Here is an 18,402-nt window from a genome sequence, read left to right as displayed (position 1 = left end):
CTCACTAGAATGTGATGACCATAAATGTAGAAGACTGAAGGAAAACCTGACAATGAAAATGCAGATAGATTACAGAGAGAGATGTGAGTAATACAATGCCAGTGAATTATTTTCAAAAGGCGTGAATTTATTTTCAGCTGATGATAAGGTCTGAGAAGTATGTGGACTGTCATTTCATTTCTCTGTAATTCTCATGTTTTTCCTGTTTAAGTGCAACCCCAAGGACTTTATCTGGAGTGTTGATCTCTAGAGCGCATGGCTCTGGACAACTGGAAAAGATTAAATAATACCAAAATGTTTGTGCCAGAATGGTACACAACTAATGTTTGGGATATCCTAGCCTAATATGCTCCTTTTTCAATTTAAAAAATAAAAAAGAGGGTAAAGGCTCTGTTTCCTGTTGTATTCTAGTATTAACTCCATTAATTTCGTGTATTTCCCACTGAGTATTGTTTCTACTGCCTCTATTACTCAAAATATTTTTTGAGAATCTATTTGGTATTGTTCGTAATATGATCATGTTACTGAGAGTTATCTACATATTGTAAAGCAGTTTTAGCATGTATATATTCAAGTTTTATTTATGAAATGTTGTATCTGCCGTAAAACATTTAAAATACTCTTTTCAGGGTTTACTGCTGATTTTCAAAAGTGAACACAGGTTTATGTAGAGACTATGGCTGGATTTGTGTGTGTCAGAATGTGTCTCATGCATAATATTAAATGTTTTCTATTGATATGTAACCTTACGTCATGTAAAACAGACAGGCAGACAAATATATGTCATTTGAAAAAAATACTTAATGTGCTAGTCAACTGTTAATATCCACAATCTCTCTATTTTATGCCCCAGGCATGCAGAGGACTTGGAAATGCTGATTCCTAATTTTATTTTGCCTTGTTTGCTTCAACATGTGAGCAAATATGTATGGTTTGCTCCAACATATTATGATTTCTTGTTACAAGAATGTTTGCATTGTTTTTCAGGGACTAGGGGCCCTCTAATTTTTGCTGATTCTTCCACTTCCCACAGCCTTGCTTGTGGCTTGTCCATATGGTAGGGTATTTCTGTGTTACTGCATTAAATGTTGTCTTCACACAAGTTGGCCTCGCCATGCTGTGTTTGCTCTACTATGATGTATGTCAGGTGTTTAAGTATGATGAGCTAGACCTGTTTGTATGATAAAACTGCTTCTTTATGACACACAGATTTTTGACTTATGTTTTTAGGAAGTCAGAACCACAGATTCCACAATTGCTGAGAGTTGTTTTCTAAATGTAGCCTGATGTTGATGGCCAACAGTAATAATGGGCTCTTTTCTGCAGAAGTAATATCTTGTGCCTTGTAAGTGTAACCATTTCAATTACTTTAATCATTTTCTCTAGGTTTGTTTTCCCCTTCAAATCCAATCAGTCACCTGAGCCTCTCTCTTATCATGTCCATCTTGTTGCATCAAATACTAATCCTTTGGTCTTGCCTGCGGGGAAGGGCTAAATGGTGAAAATCCTTCTCCATCTGGTTTATTAAATGAGAGGTCCCAACTCCTGTCTCTGCTCTGCCAGTGATGCCAGCTTTGATTACTTGCCTGTTGTCCTTGCCTTCAGGCATCTTATATTTTCTCTCGTTCTGTTTCTATATATAGAAGGGTGGTGCAAACCTAAAGCCATATCTTTGTTCTCTTCTGACTTTCCTTTTTAAACTTGACCTTTGGTTTGATATTTATAGGTCATTCCCATATGTCATTAACTGAGTAGGTGACGAGGATCTGTGACTTCTGCTAAACTGTTTCACTATTATCTTGCTTTCTTAGTCACTGTCACAGTACTTCTGCTTTGACTGTCTTAATACAAATATTGAAAATACTCTGTGAACCAGAGAGAAGCTGTCTTTGATATGTTTCTGTTCATTATTACTTAGCAGGGTTGATCTTAGACTGCAATTCCTGGTTTTTTAATCTGCTATGATCACAAAAGAACATTTATTCTAAGAATAAGAAACAAAAAGCAACCATGTAGTTTCTAATTTACTTGTTTCTAGTTGGATTTCATTACATTAGTTTACTGGTGATTGTGAAGCAAACAAAATATACCTCAACAAGAGATATGAAACTATTGTACCATTTGGCTGTGGAAAATCCAGACTGATTCTTGACATTTGTGCACAAGACAACAAAAGATACTTTTGTCAGATGAGGAAGAATAATCATGTGAATTAACTAAAACCAGGGATTCTGGTGTTCCCTTATGTTCTTGAGTAGCTCACAGTAATTTCTCTCCCTGTTTTTGAAAATGATAATTCAGTGTAACATTTTTACATTGTTAACAGTAAAGAAGACAACATGAGAAGTCAGCTCTTCTTAACTGTGATTAGGTAGTCAATAGTAGATTCTGTAATAATTTGCCTGTGCCGAAAACAAGTGATGATTGTATTATTACATAACAGTGAGTGACTACTGCAAACAAATAATACATTTTATAACCATCAGTGTTATCGCAGAATAAAACGTAGTATATTTTGATTGTTAATTTCTGCTAGGTTGAGATTTCAGGTTGACCTTGCAAATGTCTGTGGGAAGACTCTGGCAGGAGGTGAATGGCATAAAATACAGGTTGTTACATTAGAATACAGTATTTTCAAATGTAAATATTTAGAAACAGGTGGTTGACTGTAACTCGATCTGAGTTTTGAAGTCTATTCAGTAACAGCTCACCATGAGAGAGTTGAAGCCGCTGGAAAGAGCACAAAGGAACTGGAATTTCATAAAAGTACAAGGTTTTTTCTTAGTAACGGCTCTTTTTCAAGAACGTGAACTTTAGAAATCCGTCCTGGGATTTGAATGTGATTTTGCAAAAGGCTGAGGTTTGGAAAGTGTGAACGCACAGGTGGGATGTAAGGGAAGTTTTAACTGTTCTTCTGTAATCTGTATATTGCTTGCACCTTTTTAGGGAATGAACTATGATCCTTCTTGGAGGAAGGTCAGTGTCTCCCTGTAAGTATCTTTCCCTGCAGTCTCCAAAGAAGGAAACACCTTTCAGGGCTCTCAGTCTCAGGCTCTGAGAAGACTGCAGTTGCTTCTGAGGGAACATGGGAGAACTGGAAAGAATGTGAAGGGACCAGGCAGCTTGAGTACACACTCTGTATCTCCAGAAAGGGCATTAGAGGGATCTATGTTTGTGCTCAAACCCAAAGAGCTTAAGCAGGGATTCAACACTGTCCAGATGCAGCCAGCACATGGAACCCAGAATTCTGGGCTGCTGGGTTCGTCTGAGAGACCGTCCGAGGCTGTAACGCCTCAAAACTGTGTGGTTTTTTTCCTCTTACTTTACTTAGTTTATAATGCTGACAACCTGGGGGGAAGGGGGTAAATGATGTGCTGCAGTGCCTGAGAGAATTCTAACATTTCAGTCTTGCCAGAAATGCAAAGTGGATAGGGATACCCATGAGAAAACTTTAGCAGAGCTACTTGGAATAATCAGTGCAGCTGCAATTCATGATTTTAGAAGCATAATTGTTTTTCAGTGCCTAAAATTAGGTTTCAGTCATGTAAATCTTTGTGTGTGTATGTACTTCTCAGTGACAATCGGGAAAAACCTACTTTGAGGGCTGGGTGTACGAGGGTTTTGCAAGCTGCAAGTGATCTTTGGACTTGGTTTTCAGAACAACTGCCTTAAACTGTATGAGCAATAATTATGAGCTGCACACATTCAGAGTTGTTCTGTAGAATTCAGTACCTGTTTATAGACAAGCTAGTTTTGAAACAAGTACTATTTCCAGTGAATAATTTAAGTAATATGCTTATGCTGTACTACACAAGTGTAGTACAGCGTATTTTACAGAAACAAATTTTCACTTGACAACTGCAAGTTGATTCAGCTGATGTGTATTAGCCTGTGAGACACAGTTCTGCTTCTAAAGTGGTATGATACACTTCTTTTTAAGTAGATAGAGTTTTTAAACAGATTTTCTATTTATATTACTCATGAACTTCTATACATGGTCTCCGTGTTAACATTAATCATTAACAATCAGTAAGGTCTTTCGTAGTGTTTTTTGGCAGAGGGGGGAAATCATTCCTAGTTATCATGTGAGCACTGGGGAAGAAATTTCCACTTTTTTATTCTTTTATGGTCTTGCAGTATTGCAGGTGGGCTTCACTGTTTTCATATCTTGACCTCTAAGGTTGTGGTGTGTGTACAAGTCTGTGAACACAGGTGACTTGCTGCATGCCCTTGCTCATGAAGGCTGGCTGAGCAGGAGTGACAGCCAGGTAAGTTGAGTGAGAAGGAAGTGAGGAAACCTGTGGTCCCCTTGAGGGCTGCCTTCTCCTGGAGCCACCAGAGGCCAGCTCGGAGAGCTGTGGCATTCCCACAGCTGTCGCTTTTCAGGCAGTCTGGAATCTCTCACCTCTCTAAATCCAGATCACCTCCACCACCACCACAGTTCATCGGGCTGTGTGCCTGTATCTTTTGGCTAAGGTCCAAAAGCATTTGTGTGTTTAAATTTTAGGTGTGGACTATAAAAGTCACAATCATTATTGTATACACCCTACAGAAGCCTCCAGCCTGTTACCTGTATTCCAAAACCGTTTTCCTCAGCAACATGGATCAACTAATGAAAAGAAAGGAAGATTGTATTGTTTCAGACTGTCTGTCTGCCAGCAGAGATTCTCCTAGGCGCTCTTTCTTAGATATGAAAGAAATCCTTAAAATGTAAAAGTGGGAATGAGAATAATCTGTTCTTGATTAAATAGGAAGAGCACAAACCTTCAAACAATAAGCACATAGTATGAGTATATAGTATGTATTGAAAAACATGACAAACTTGATGCCTAAGCCAAAACAGTGAGAAAAATGTTGCCATGTGACAGCAATTTCTCTTTTCCTTTTGAGGAAGGAAAAGAACTTGAATTTTCAAGACTTAGATATTTTCTCGGGAAACCCCCACGTTAATTTCTTCATGGCAGCTGCTGTGTACCTGATGTTCTTCCTACATGCTCCCAAAGAAACTAGCAACATGGGAAGATTCCCAGAACTGATTCAGTCATTCTCCCAACCAGTGGTTTGCACTGGAAAGATTCTTTTTTTTTTCAGCCTGACACTCTCCCTTTCCCAGACACAACACTAATTGCCAGGAAAGAAGCTGTTCAGAGGAAATATGTACCTATTGGGACATTTTGTATTTCATCTGATGTAGATTATGAAGCTTTTGGGAAAATCTACGACAGTCAACAAATGCAGCTGGGGAAAGAATCCTCACGCTCAGCACGACATTTTGCCGTGCTGCTCAGTATTTAGTCCTAGTTCACAGGAGTTATTGTAATGTTATAATAAACTTTAAAAATATATTATGTTGCTCAAAGGAACTTTTCTGTTTACAGTGGATTTCAAGTTTGAAAAAAACAGGATGTATGTAACTTTGGAGCGACAGGCAAGATTTTCCTGAGTTTTGAAAACAAAAACATACCATTTTTTTGGAGAATGAGTTTATTAGATAAAGTATCTTTATCACTTAAGCATTTACATGATATTTTACATTGCGTGACTTGCATATGTGAACTAGATAGGCAAATGTAATTATCAGCTTATGTTAAAATAGTTCCTTTCACATGACACAACTAAAATCTCCCAGTTGAGGAGAAAAATAAGTGGTACACCCTTTGTATTAACTTTTACTAACATACTTTTTTCTCTTGACCTGATTTTTTTTTAAACTTGAACAGCAAAAGTGTTGGATTGTTTAGTAGAACATCAAAAAGGAGTTTAATATTCTATAGCAATTAGTTCTGTGGGAGTAAAGGAGGCATTTATTTATTGAAGATGTCTCAGAGTTTCATTTTTTTTCCCTGCAAAATATAGGGGCTCACACAGACAAGTCTCTTGCAGTGGCTTTTGGTTTGCTCAATGCTTGAGACTGAATCCAGTCAGGCCCTTTGCTCTTTCTTCGCATATCTAGGCATTTTTTAAAGCCTTTCCCCTGCCTTCTACTGAAGTTGAGGGAAGGTTTGCCATCAATTTGCAGCTGAAACAGGGTTATACTCAAAAACAGCAGAAAAGATGACTACATTTCTCCATTTCCTTTCTTCTGTTTCACTCCTTGGATTTACTTCCATGCTATCTATAGTGATAATACTTAAGTTATTCTGCTGTCTATTTTTTTACTTTTATAAGCTGTCCCTTTTTACCCATCTACATAGTTGCCTTTGGTACTAAGATACTCCCACTGACTTCAGAGACTTGTTTCCCTCCGTCATTCCCATTTCTACCGTGTGATTTTTTTCTAGACTGCCTTTGTATTCCTGTTGACCCCGAAGTCTCACATTTTACGCTTTAAAAATGTATCTCCATGATGCATTGTTTGCATTGCCTCAAACTATTTAAAAGCTATCCCTAAATATGTTTGAGTTTAAGCTAAATTTGTATTTCCTTTTTTTGATGGAGGACAGTGTCCAAAGAGCATACTGCTCTGAATGGTGTGTGGTGTGGAGAAGAGAGGGAAGAAGAGTAGCTCCATCCATGTCACAGAATCACCGAATTGTCAGAGTTGGAGGGGAACTCGAGAGATCATCTAGTCCAACCCCCCTGCTAAAGCCGGATTGCCTAGAGTAGGTGACACAGGAACACATCCAGGCAGGTTTTAAAAGTCTCCAAAGATGGAGACTCCACAACATCCCTGGGTGGCCTGTTCCAGGGCTATGTTACCTTCACGTCCTATTCTGTGAGTTTGAAACTTTCCTCTGCCTCCTTTCAGACCTCACTCTGCTCTACCTCTGTGGTCAGTCGATTAAAAGGAAGAAGTTTTAGGGCAGGTGAAACCAATATCCTCCATCCCCTACCCCTTTCCTTCAGCTCACCGAAAGTGGGACCATGACAACCCTCCTAAAGGAGAAACCTCCCCGTACTGTCCCATGACATATTGTATCCAGTGCCAGAGCAGTGTCAAGTTTCTGGTGTGGCTCAGTGTATATGCCTGCGTATGGAAGAGCTTGACCTTCCCCACTGCTTACTGTCTGCAACAAAGCAGACTTGGAGGCACTGGTATGGTGGTTGATCCTACCCTGAAAGCTCTGATGCCTCTTCACACCTGTTGGTGCCTAATAATTTTAATGTAAGAATTCGTTATCAGTGATGTCAGAGGTAACAACTGTCATTAAATGGAGTAGGTATGAAGGCCAGGTCAGTATTCTAGACAGCTAGCTCTTATTTAATGTGCTTGTGTATTGCTAGCCCTGTGATGCCTCTTTGTCTGATTCTCTGCTTTCCAAATAAGAAAATGTTGAGGTTTGTTCTTGTTTTGGTTTTGTTTGTTGTTGTTGTTTGAATTTATTTATATCCTCCCTGTAGGTATAAAATATAACATCTGTTTCCAGTGGTTGGGTTGGTTTTTTTTAATTTTCCCGTGTGCTGACTAGTCTCTGGTGATACAGGGGCCACTGAAGATACAAATATGGCTTCTACTCAAGGCTGAGGAGCCAGGAGTTCAACGAAAAATAAAAAGAAATCCTGTGAAGCCAGAAGCCTTGCAGCTGCCGGCAATTAGGATTGTCATTGGCGTTCCTTCCAGGAGCCCTTCACTAACATACCTGTGGTGGTGTGCAGCAGGCAGCTGCGTTCTCACAAGGTGGGGATGTAAACACAGGAGGGAGCTTGGTTGTTCATGTGGAGCAGAAGGAAGCCAAACAGGTGTATGACTTAAATGGTTCCCTCAAGATATTGTCAGCTGCTGGAGAGTCATCCCTGTTTCTGTAAGAGGCAGAAAGGGTTTGGTTTGTTTGGTTGTTTGTTTTTTTTGTCAGATGAAGAGCAGCTGATGCAAGCTCCATTTCCTGCAGACATTTGGACAGGATTGTATAGACTTTCGACTTTCCCAGCAGTTGGATAGTCCCGAAGTGGAACTCATTGGACTTGCTTCATTTGATCATTTTACCATTCACAGTTGTTTTCTGCTTCTTGTTTGAAAAACTATAGCTAACGTGCGCTATTTTAAAAAAAGTTTTGTGGTTATCATAGAATGCTGAATATTGTAATGAAATACAAACATATACGTGTTAGTTGCATTCTGTAGCCTAGCGCGTATGTAATTATGTCAAAGCTATTATACTTGTTTAGTAAAGCATAATTTTAATGAGTGCCTAGCACTGATTAGATGTGGTTTTAAAAATGTTAATTTAAATGGAGTCCATGTGGTAACAGAGTAATACTGTGCCCTCTTTCAAAGGGAGATTTTCTTGGTAAGGCAAATAACTTCTGGAGTCTCTTTTATACTTCATTACACTTGTGCACATGCTACATCCATTAAAGGTAGGTACAAAGTAATCTGGAAGAGACTGTATAACTAGACTCCAAATATTCTATCCTTGGTAACAGACTGCTATATTATTTAATCCCATATTTATTCCACATCATATTTTTGCTCCTTAGTTTCTTTAAAAATTTCTGTGCATATTCATAATTTGTTTCAAGTTTAGCAGTCTTGCTATTATTTCAACTTAGTGTAAGCTAAAATATTGGTTTTGTAGGATTTGATTTAAAAAGCAAGCAAAGCAAGAGAATCTTAGGACGAATGATGACAGAAACACAAAATTAGGCTGAATTTGTTTCTTTTGTATTTTGCCAAGTGGCTGTAAATGGGGAATAGTCTTGATTTTATTTTTAAATATCTAATTCTTCTGAGAAGATTAACAGTACTTTTGACATTTTGACTAATTCTTTTACAGTTTGGCCTCTCTACACAGATAATGGTGAGAATCTTGAAAGAACATACACAGTCTGAGTGCACACAAGGACAAGTGTTGTTTTGTTTTGTTTTATAAGGACTTTATGACACTGGAAAGGGGGATTTATTTGAATGGAATTGAGCCCTTGCCATGCTGCTCTTGATGAAGAGAATGATATAGGAGTGAGGCACTTATGAGTAGCTATTCACTGTAGCTAAGTGTGAGATCAACGTATACCGTTTCTCTTCTGTTTTGCTTCAGGATGTTCTATCACTTCTTTAAACTTTAAAGCTTTGCATGTGAAGGTTTTTTCTGTGATATAGAATATATAAGGGAAGAAACAGAACAAAGTGTGAAGAGGATATGAGCTTATTACTGAGAGATGAAGCTGTGATCTTGCTATGGGTATAGCTAAAGATTAGTATAGAATAACAGAATCATCTGGGCTGGAAAAGATCTTTAAGATCGAGTCTAACCATTAACGTAGCAACGTCAAGTCCACCGTTACTACCATGTCCCTAACCCCTTTTAAATATCTCCAGGGATGGTGACTCAACCACTTCCCTGCCCAGCCTGTTCCAGTGCTTGACAACCCTTTCAGTGAAGAAATTTTTCCTGATACCCCATCTAAACTTTCCCCGGTACAACCTGAGGCCATTTTCTTTTGTCATATCCCTTGTTAATTGGAAGAAGAGACTGACAACCACCTTGCTACAACCTCTTTTTAGGTAGTTGCAGAGACTGATAAGGTTTCCCATGATCCTCCTTTTCTCCATGATAAACAAGCCAAGTTCTCTTAGCTGCATCTCCTAAGACTAGTTCTTCTGAGTCTTCATCAGCTTTGTTGCCTTTATTTGGACAAGCTTCAGCACCTCAATGTCTTTCTTGGAGTGAGGGGCCCAAAACTGAATGCAGGATTTGAGGCGTGGCCTCACCAGTTCTGAGTACAGGGAGGCATCCCTGATCCTGCTGGCCACACTGTTTCTGATGCAAGCCAGGGTGCCCCGTTGGCCTTCCTGGCTACCTGGGCACACTGCTGGCTCATGTTCAGCTGGCTGTCCACCAACACCCACAGGTCCTTTTCTGCCAGGCAGCTTTCCAGCCTCTCTCCCCCAAGCCTGTAGTGTTGCTGGGGGTTGTTGTGACCCAAGTGCAGGATCCAGCACTTGGCCATGTTAAACCTCATACAGTTGGCCTTGGCCCATTGATCCAGCTTGTCCAGATCCCTGTGAAGAGCCTTCCTAACCTCAAGCACATCAGCACTCCAGCCCAACTCATTGTCATCTGCAGAATTACTGAGGGTGCACTCAGTCCCCTCATCCAGTTCATTGGTAAAATCAGAACTGGCCCAAATACTGAGCCCTGGGGAACACCACTTGTGACTGGCTATCAGCTGGATCTAACTCCATTCACCACTGCTCTTTGAGCCTGAACATCCAGCCAGTTTTTCACCCAGAAAAGATTATGCCTGTCCAAACCATGAGCAGCTGGTTTCTCCACAGTGATGCTGTGGCACTTGGTGTCAAAGGCTTTTCTAAAATCTAGGTAGACAACATCCACAGCCTTTCCCTCATCCACTAAGCAGCTCACTTTGTCACAGAAGAAGATGAGGTTGGCCAGGCAGGACCTGCCTTTCATAAACCCATGCTGACTGGGCCTGATCACCTTGTTGTCCTGTACATGCTGTGTGACAGCACTCAAGATGATCTGCTCCGTAACCTTCCCTGGCACCGAGGTCAGACTGTAGTTCCCCAGATCCTCCTTCGAGCCCTGGGTGTTAAATTTGCTAGCTTGCAGTCAACTGGGACCTCCTCAGTTTGCCAGGACTGCTGATACGTGATTGAAAGTGGCTTTGGGAGGACTTCCACCACCTCCCCCAGTACCCTCGGCCCTCAGTACCCTTGGCTGGATCCCATCTGGCCCCGTAGACCTGAGTGTGTCTAAGTGGAGCAGCAGGTCACTGACCATTTTCCCTTGGAATATGGAGACTCCTCATCCCTGTTTTCCAGCTCAGGGAGCTTTGTGCCCAGAGAAGAGCTCTTGTTAAAGACTGAGGCAAAGAAGGCATTAAGTACCTCAGCCTTTTCCTCACCCTTTGTCACCATGTTTCTCCCTGCATCCAGTAAAGGATGGAAGTTCTCCTTAGCCCTCCTTTTGTTGCTGTTGTACTTACAGAAATATTTTTATTCTTTTGCAGTAGTAGCCAGATTAAGTTGTAGTTGGGCTTTGGCCCTTCTGATTTTCTACCTGCATAACTTCATGACATCTTTGCCTCCTGAGTTGCCTGCCATGTCTTTGAAAGGTCATAAATTCTCCTTTCTTTTTCCTGAGTTCCAGCTAAATCTCTCTGTTTGGCCAAGCCAGTCCTCTTCACCACTGACTCGTCTTTTGACACATGGGGACAGCCTGCTCCTGTGCCTTTTGAGATTTCCGTCTTGAAGAATGTCCAGCCTTCCTGAACTCCTTTGCCCTTCAGGACTGCCTCCCATAGGACTCTATCAATCAGACTCTTAAACAGGCCAAAGTCTACCCTCTAGAAGTTCAAGGCAGCAGTTCTGCTGATCGCTCTCCTTACTTCTCCAAGAATCAAAAACTCTTATCGTTTTGTGATCACTATGCCCAAGATAGCCTTCAACCCTCACATCACCCACAAATCCTCCTATGTTCACAAACAACAGGTCCAGTGAGGCAGCTTCCCTAGCTGGAAGTTCTCTTCCACACACTTCAGGAACCTTCTGGACTGTTTTCTCTCTGCTGTATTGTATTTCCAGCAGACATCTAATAAGTTGAAGCCCCCCCAGAGGATGAGGGCTAGTGACTTCTCCCAGCTGCTTATAGAATATTTCCCCTACCTCTTCATCATGGCTGGGCCATCCGTAACAGACTCCTGCCGTGATATCTGCCTTGTTGGCCTTCCCCCTATTTTTTATCCCCTGATTCTTACCATATAGTCATGATTACATTCGAAATGTGTTTTATAATTTAAGTCAATAATAACAAACTAGCTGACCTGGTATGAATGTTTAATTTTCATGTGGTTGGTACTGTAAATATGACAAAGGGCCTGTAAAAAACAGGCAATCATGTAAGCAATTAGAGTCTCACAATCTATTTGTATGAGTGAGTAAACTGAAGATAATTAGACAACATTCATTTTGTGTTTCCCAACCCTAGATTGCTTTATGTGGTTGACATGAAGCACTGTGCATTGGCAGGACATGTATATATATTATGGCTGAAGCAGATCTTTGTAAGATTGCTATCTTTGTCTAGGCTTCAATTTGAGATATCTGCCATCAGAGCACCCAGTTTAGCCTGAAGCACTGGTTCTTACATTTTTTTTGTCCTTGGGCATTATAGCTTATCTGAGAGATAAGGGTTAGTAGTCCAGGGTATGAAATGAGTTAACGAAGCATACAAGGTCAGCTATCACAGTAACAAGAGTTCGAACTGACCTGACACTTAGTGGCACATCTCTTCATCCACATCCACATTTGATTATCTTACTCAGAAGAGAAACTACCTCGCTGCCTCTTGACTTTTTTATCCTTCCTTTACACTTTCCTGTAAATTGTAAGCCACATCTGTTTCTCTGTAAGATGCAAGCCACATCTGTTTCTTACTAGTCATCTGATGTGCAATTCTATCAGAGAAAATGCTTTATTTTTTTGGAGCCTTTCCTCTGCTTTGTTATTCATACCATGATACTTCAGTACTTTTCAGGATGTGAAATCTAGGGATTTATTAAAAGGAAAACCCAGCCACTTTATTTATCTGAATCTTGTCAGCTGTTGAGCAGGAGTATCAAGACCAGATGATGATGAGTTTTCATTAATATTGATACATTTATAAAGGATTAATCTGGCTAGGTGTGGTTTGTTTTCTTTTTAAGTAGTTTAAATATGGACATGAGGTGATGCAGTAGTTCTAAAATCAGAAGAACAGGTGCCTTTATTAAATAAACAAATACAAAATAAAAGAACCAACCACCCTTTCTCCTTTACTAAACACCAAACTGTGGAATTGAAGTATGGTTATGTTAGATATTAAATAGCCTAATTACCCTGAAAGTTTTGCAAAATGAATTTAGGGTTTGCTGGATGACAACATTTTCAGAGAGAGTGTGGGCTAGAAGCAGCAGAAGGTGACATCACTCCCAGATGTTAGTAGGAAATGCCAGAGATACAACGTGCTTGCCTGTAGGTATCAATGTTAGAAAGCTGAATACTGATTCTGAATCAGGGTTGCTTTCTGCAATGCTTTCCTTTCTTTTCTTTTTCAAGAGGTGGGGAGTAGTAAACACAAGTCAGATTTTTTTGTATTTTTTTTTTAGTAAAATCTTTTAGTAATAATAGCCACAAAGTCATGTTGTTTCAGACTCAATGAAAAAAAATCTTCCTTGCTTACCAGGACCAAAATTCTTTCTCCTGAACTACTTCCTCTTTCCCCTGTTTTGAGCCAAACTCAGGATTGCTTCTCTCCATTTTCATCTGTGAAACACAGAATCTGCTAGTAGTTTTTTATTTTGCTTAGTTAATTCTTGCCATTCAGCCTTTCCAGTTTTTGGTTATCTGCAAAAAGGGGAGTTGATTTACTTAGTTTATTTTTTTTAATGTAATCTTTGAGCTTTATTAAGCAATTTATTATGTAGATATACTTTGCACACAGCATGTTTTACATGCATGTACCCTTTAACCAGGTATGTCTCAGGATGCTTAGTGACTGCCACAAATGTTTTCTGTGTGAGTTCATCTTAGAGCATTAGAAGTATACAGTACTGTGATATTGCCTTCTGCCTTTGTACCGCTGATGGTTATGGTCCATTTCCCTTTTTGTAGCAGTCATTTGGACTGTCATCCACTCCCTTCAGGCCCTGGTATTGCCTGAACAGTTGCTGGCTCTGCCTGACTGTGCCAAAATGTCTTAATTTGGGTAGTTTGGTTTACCCTTATAATCTTGGCAAAATAGTAGTTTGAGCATAAAAATGGCAAGACTACCAGGTTACTTCAAGTTGGGTTTTTTGGGGGGGCAAGCTGGGGTGAATTTTGTACCTTCAAGTGTGTGTTCATGTGGGGTGTGTGAGCATGTGAGTTCACACATCTCACGCATCTCAGTGCATTGTCAGAAGCTTTATTCACAGTTGTGGTGGAGCGTCAGGAAAGAAAAGTAATTGTGAGCAGTATTGGAGAAACAAATACCATTTTAGAGGTTTCTTTTGTTGAGCATCTGGGAAATAACAAGGAGAGTGAAATCAATACAGGTGGTGATAAAACTTGAATTACTGCAGTTCAGCATACATGACATGTTAGTACTAAAACATAATCTTGCCAGAAGACACAGGTGAATGGATTCATTTAAAAGGAGCAGAAACTGTTTCTGCTCACTTGTTGAATGTAGGGGATTTTTTTGAACATTAATATATAAAATTGTCTTCTTTTTTTTTTGTTTAGTAGGTTGTTTATTTTATATTTTTTGGAAAATCTCATGGGTCACATGCTTGGTACATCCCCAAACACTCAATGAACTATTGTAGAGCAAATTGTCACAGTTTAAAAGTGAAGGATGAGGGGAGCCTCTTTCTTTTTTTTTTTTTTTACAGGTGCAAAGGGAAAGAAAAAAAATAAGATCTAGCATTTCAAAGGTAAGCTACAGGTCATCCAACCTGCAAGGCTGATGAGGAGAAGGGGCATTGGCTGCCATATGAAGTCCGCCATAAACAACTGGGAGCAATAATTTCCTAAACCATTGCCACCTAATAAACAGATCTGTCTACACTCTGAAGCAGCTCCCATAAGACCTCTGTAACTGATTTTTAGTATTTTCTTTTCAAATAAATGTTTATTCATATCTACTCTGCAGGTTATGTTACTGATCACAGTAGGACTTGCTATTGTTGAGACGGATTTAGTCTTCTAAACAAATGAAATGAATAATCTCTTGCATTTTACCTAATCTATATCCTTACAAAGTGGCTTTCTCCCTTCTTCCTCACCACATTTCCTCCAGGAATAAGTGGGTTTTTTCTAGTTTAGAAGACCTAAAATCCCCACCCTTTTTTTTCCAGTTTATTTACACATATAAAAATATGACTGCTGCTGTAAGTAGGCCCATAGGTGTCGATTTTCATGTCTTGGTTCTGAGCAGCTGACTCTGGGTGACCCTGCTTGAGCAGGGGGCTTGGACCCATTGACCACCAGAGGTCTCTGCCAGGCTCAACCATTCTACAATTCTGTTATTAATATATGGATAAATACTGTTAAAATATATAACAGCTGATGTGAAAAATGTCTGTAATCTGGTTTGAAAGCTTTGACTCTAGCCCTTCTTCAGAGGGTAACATGTAGGTAAAGATATGATTTAGCTTTAGAGGATAGTGTGTAGATAAAGATGTGGTTTGGCTTTAAAGATTTCCTTTGGAAACTTAATTCACTGGCATTTCGCTGGTAAATCAGAATGTAGTAGTTGAAACAAATGGACAAATAAAATAGCAAGTTGATAAGAATATTGAAGAAGCATCTAGATGACTGAATATTTTATGCATTTTGAAAACACTTCTGGAGTGGTGACTGAAATGTGAGAATTACAAAGTCGACCTGAAATAAAGGCTTGCAGATATATTATTTCAGCTTACAGATTTAATGCAGAGGAGGGCCAGTACTGACAAGCTGCTTATTCAGAGTTTTATCCTAATATTTCAATGTGCAGTTCTAAGCTTATTTTAGGATTCTGGACATGTAATTGTATACCAATGATTTCTGATCTTTATTGCAGTAATAGAATGGTTCTCAGGTGTTCGTCGAGTCTGTCCTCTGGAAACAGTATTTTGATTCCCCTTTTTTTCCTGTCTGTGAAACAAAGAGTATTTTTATTCCCATTTTATTTCCTTTTTCCCACCACATGTTTATTCTGATGTACCTGGCTTTATATGCAACTTCACTTTAGCAGCGTTGACTTCAGCTGCACCTGCAGTGCTCGGTACTTCTGCAGGTCAGATCCAAAGATCTCAACAGAAGCACCACAAAATTAGAAATATGTAAATAATGGTCAAATGTGAAAAAACATTGAAGGAACTTGCTATGGAACTTGTCCATTACCTTTTAGCGATCCTCTGATGTCAGATGTGAAGTCACTCGCTCCAGTTAGCTTGGCATACAACAGTGGTAGAAGGAGCATCGGGAAGGGAAATAATTGCTTTAAATAATCATGAAACCCTCTGCAGCTTTCTGAGAGGAAAGAAGTCACTCCATTTTGCACTATAAATGCCAGAGGAATTTTGTGATTGTTTTGTTTTCCACTTTTTTTTTATTTCCACAAGGCATAGCTGTTCCTAAATGGAAGACGCCGAAGCTTCGCATCTAGCGGTGCATAATTTTCTTCTTCTTTATATGATAAGTGTGCAATTAATTGTTCTTTCCTGTGATGTTCTTTTAGTTCTCTTTTGTTTACAAGTAGTATTGAAATCTTTGGTGTGCTGAGAGCTAATAAACATGCATTTTTTATGGTCTCAACTTATTTTTCCTGAAGTCTCTCATATTAGTGGTCTTCAAAGTAAATCTGCAGTCTGGTGTGGAAATAGTTGAAGTAGGGCATTTTAATTTATTTACTTGTCACAGGGGAAAAAAAATGTGCTTCTTATGAACTGCTTACTTAGTGGCTCTTCGTTGCTTTTCTTTCTGATAAAGCAGTGAAGTGTAGTATCAGAGCATTTACTTCGGTAATGTCAAGTCATGGCAATGACCTAAATAGAGCTGATGCAGAATAGTTTTCCAGACATATGGAATGGTAACAGTCAGATATTCTAATGAGTATAAAATCACTTGATGTCAAAAAGTTTATTTTAAAATGGTAAATTTGTCCTTTTTAAGAGTCTTCAGGGGTTGGTGGTGAAAGTATTCTTTTTAATAATTCTGTAATGATAATAACTTAGAGAGCTATGTTTTAGCATTGTTGTGTTTGATTTTCTTTTCACAGCCCACATACTGGGTGGCAGAATTACCAGTCTGATGTGCCACGGATTCCCACTGCTTGCATCTCTGTGGAAGATGCTGAAATGATGGCCCGAATGTCTTCCCGGGGCGCTAAGATCGTTGTGCACCTGAAGATGGGGGCTAAGACCTTTTCAGACTCCCCTTCCTTTAACACTGTGGCAGAGATAGTTGGAAGCAAGTACCCAGAGCAGGTGAGCGAGAATATTCAAGATGAAACTTATGTTTTTCTTTAAAAATATGAAAAAACAAATCCAAAGAACAGCCTTTTCTGAGAAATCCTTCAAATGAGTCACTCTTATTCACCTCCTCTTCTGCATTTCAGACATCTCAGCTTTTCAGTCTTTTTCAGGTAGCAGGTTTGAAACCACCAGGCTCAGTTGTAACTAGGATGTAACTGGGATTATATTTTAGAAAACAAGAAGAATTACTGTGTTCTAAGAACAGGAAATTTAACTAAACTGTACTCTGTCCTCCTCCTTTTTGTTTCTCTGGCTTAAAGCTCACTTTAAGTAGTACCATCTACATAGGCTTACTAAAAACAATGTATGGAAGCAGAAGAGAAATTCTAACTCCATAGCAAATACAGTTATTGTTTTAAATAACAAGTAGTAGGTTAAGGTTGCCATAATCATTTCTGCTTTGGGTTTACTTATTATTCTGTTAATCATTTTAAAGGGTTTCTTGATCAGGCAAATAAGCCAGATTCTGCTATCTGTAACTAAAATTGTTTGCCATTATATTTTAAAGTTTTCCTTCTTACTTTCTCTCTTTTTTTTTTTTTTCAATTTCTTAGCCCAAAAACCATACCAGCTAATGGTGCTGAAGGATTTGTGCCTGGTATGAGGTCTTCTATGTAAGCTACAACATGGAATGATTTTTCTGGCAGTATGGTTTATTGTGAAAATGCTGATGCAACTCAATTACAGAAGCACTGGAAATTCCTGCTAGAGTACCTCTACTGAGCCACAATTTTTTTTAAATGTTGTAGTTTTCTGACTTCAATGGAAAATAAGAATGACTATTTCTGTCCTTTAAACCAGGCATAGGTCTTATAAGATTTTATCTTTTCTGAAATGGTAGTTTTTTAGCTCTGGCTTGTGATGTTTAGAGACCCTCAGTGTTAGCCTGAATGTGTGCTTTCAGAAGCTTCATCACTGGGCAGGGAAAAAGTAACTACTCTCATGGATGCAGTTTATATACCATCACCTAGGGTATGTAACACGTATCGGCCAAGCTAAAGACAATATCTCAACTTCTAAATTAGGGTACAATTAATTTAATTTAATGTCATCTGATTTTTTAGTCATACTTCTAACCAGCACATAGACTGAATTATATTTGCTGTATTTCAAAATTTGACATTTCAGTTCATGTTATGAAGTATCCAAATGTAACCTTCGAAGATGTGTTAAGGTGCTTGCTTGTGCTTGATTTTGTGTTTGCTGTCCTGCTCTGTTTCTTTAAGTAATGGAATGGATTGGGTTCTCTTCACTTCTTCCACTGAGAAGGTCGATTTTTTTTAAACACTGGGTAAAGACTTATTTACAACCCCCCTGCTGATGTTAATGGGAGTGGTAGTAGACACACTTTGAAAATGTAACCAAGAAACAGAAAAATAAAACGAGTGAATGTTTAGGTTTCTTAGTACTCAGTTCCTCTTGGAGCCTTAATGGGTGCTTCACCACACTCATTCCACGGCG

The 18,402-nt window shown here is 39.2% G+C and overlaps 1 protein-coding gene across 1 annotated transcript in view; it reads left to right on the top strand.

The window, feature by feature from the left end:
- The window catches only part of CPQ (carboxypeptidase Q), a gene marked incomplete at its 3' end in the record, with an annotated part of 37,004 nt that extends 20,111 nt beyond the window's left edge, over nt 1–16,893 (top strand). The window contains exon 3 of the mRNA XM_009872136.1: nt 16,686–16,893. Coding sequence (XP_009870438.1) covers nt 16,686–16,893 — 208 coding nt within the window. The remainder of the gene's footprint in view (nt 1–16,685) is intronic.
- Nucleotides 16,894–18,402: the final 1,509 nt, after the last annotated feature.

The sequence above is a fragment of the Apaloderma vittatum genome, unplaced genomic scaffold (assembly GCF_000703405.1).
Source record: "Apaloderma vittatum isolate BGI_N311 unplaced genomic scaffold, ASM70340v1 scaffold13226, whole genome shotgun sequence".
Lineage (NCBI taxonomy): Eukaryota > Metazoa > Chordata > Aves > Trogoniformes > Trogonidae > Apaloderma > Apaloderma vittatum.
Note: the sequence above shows the minus strand (reverse complement) of the source record. Positions and strands in the feature narration are given on the sequence as shown.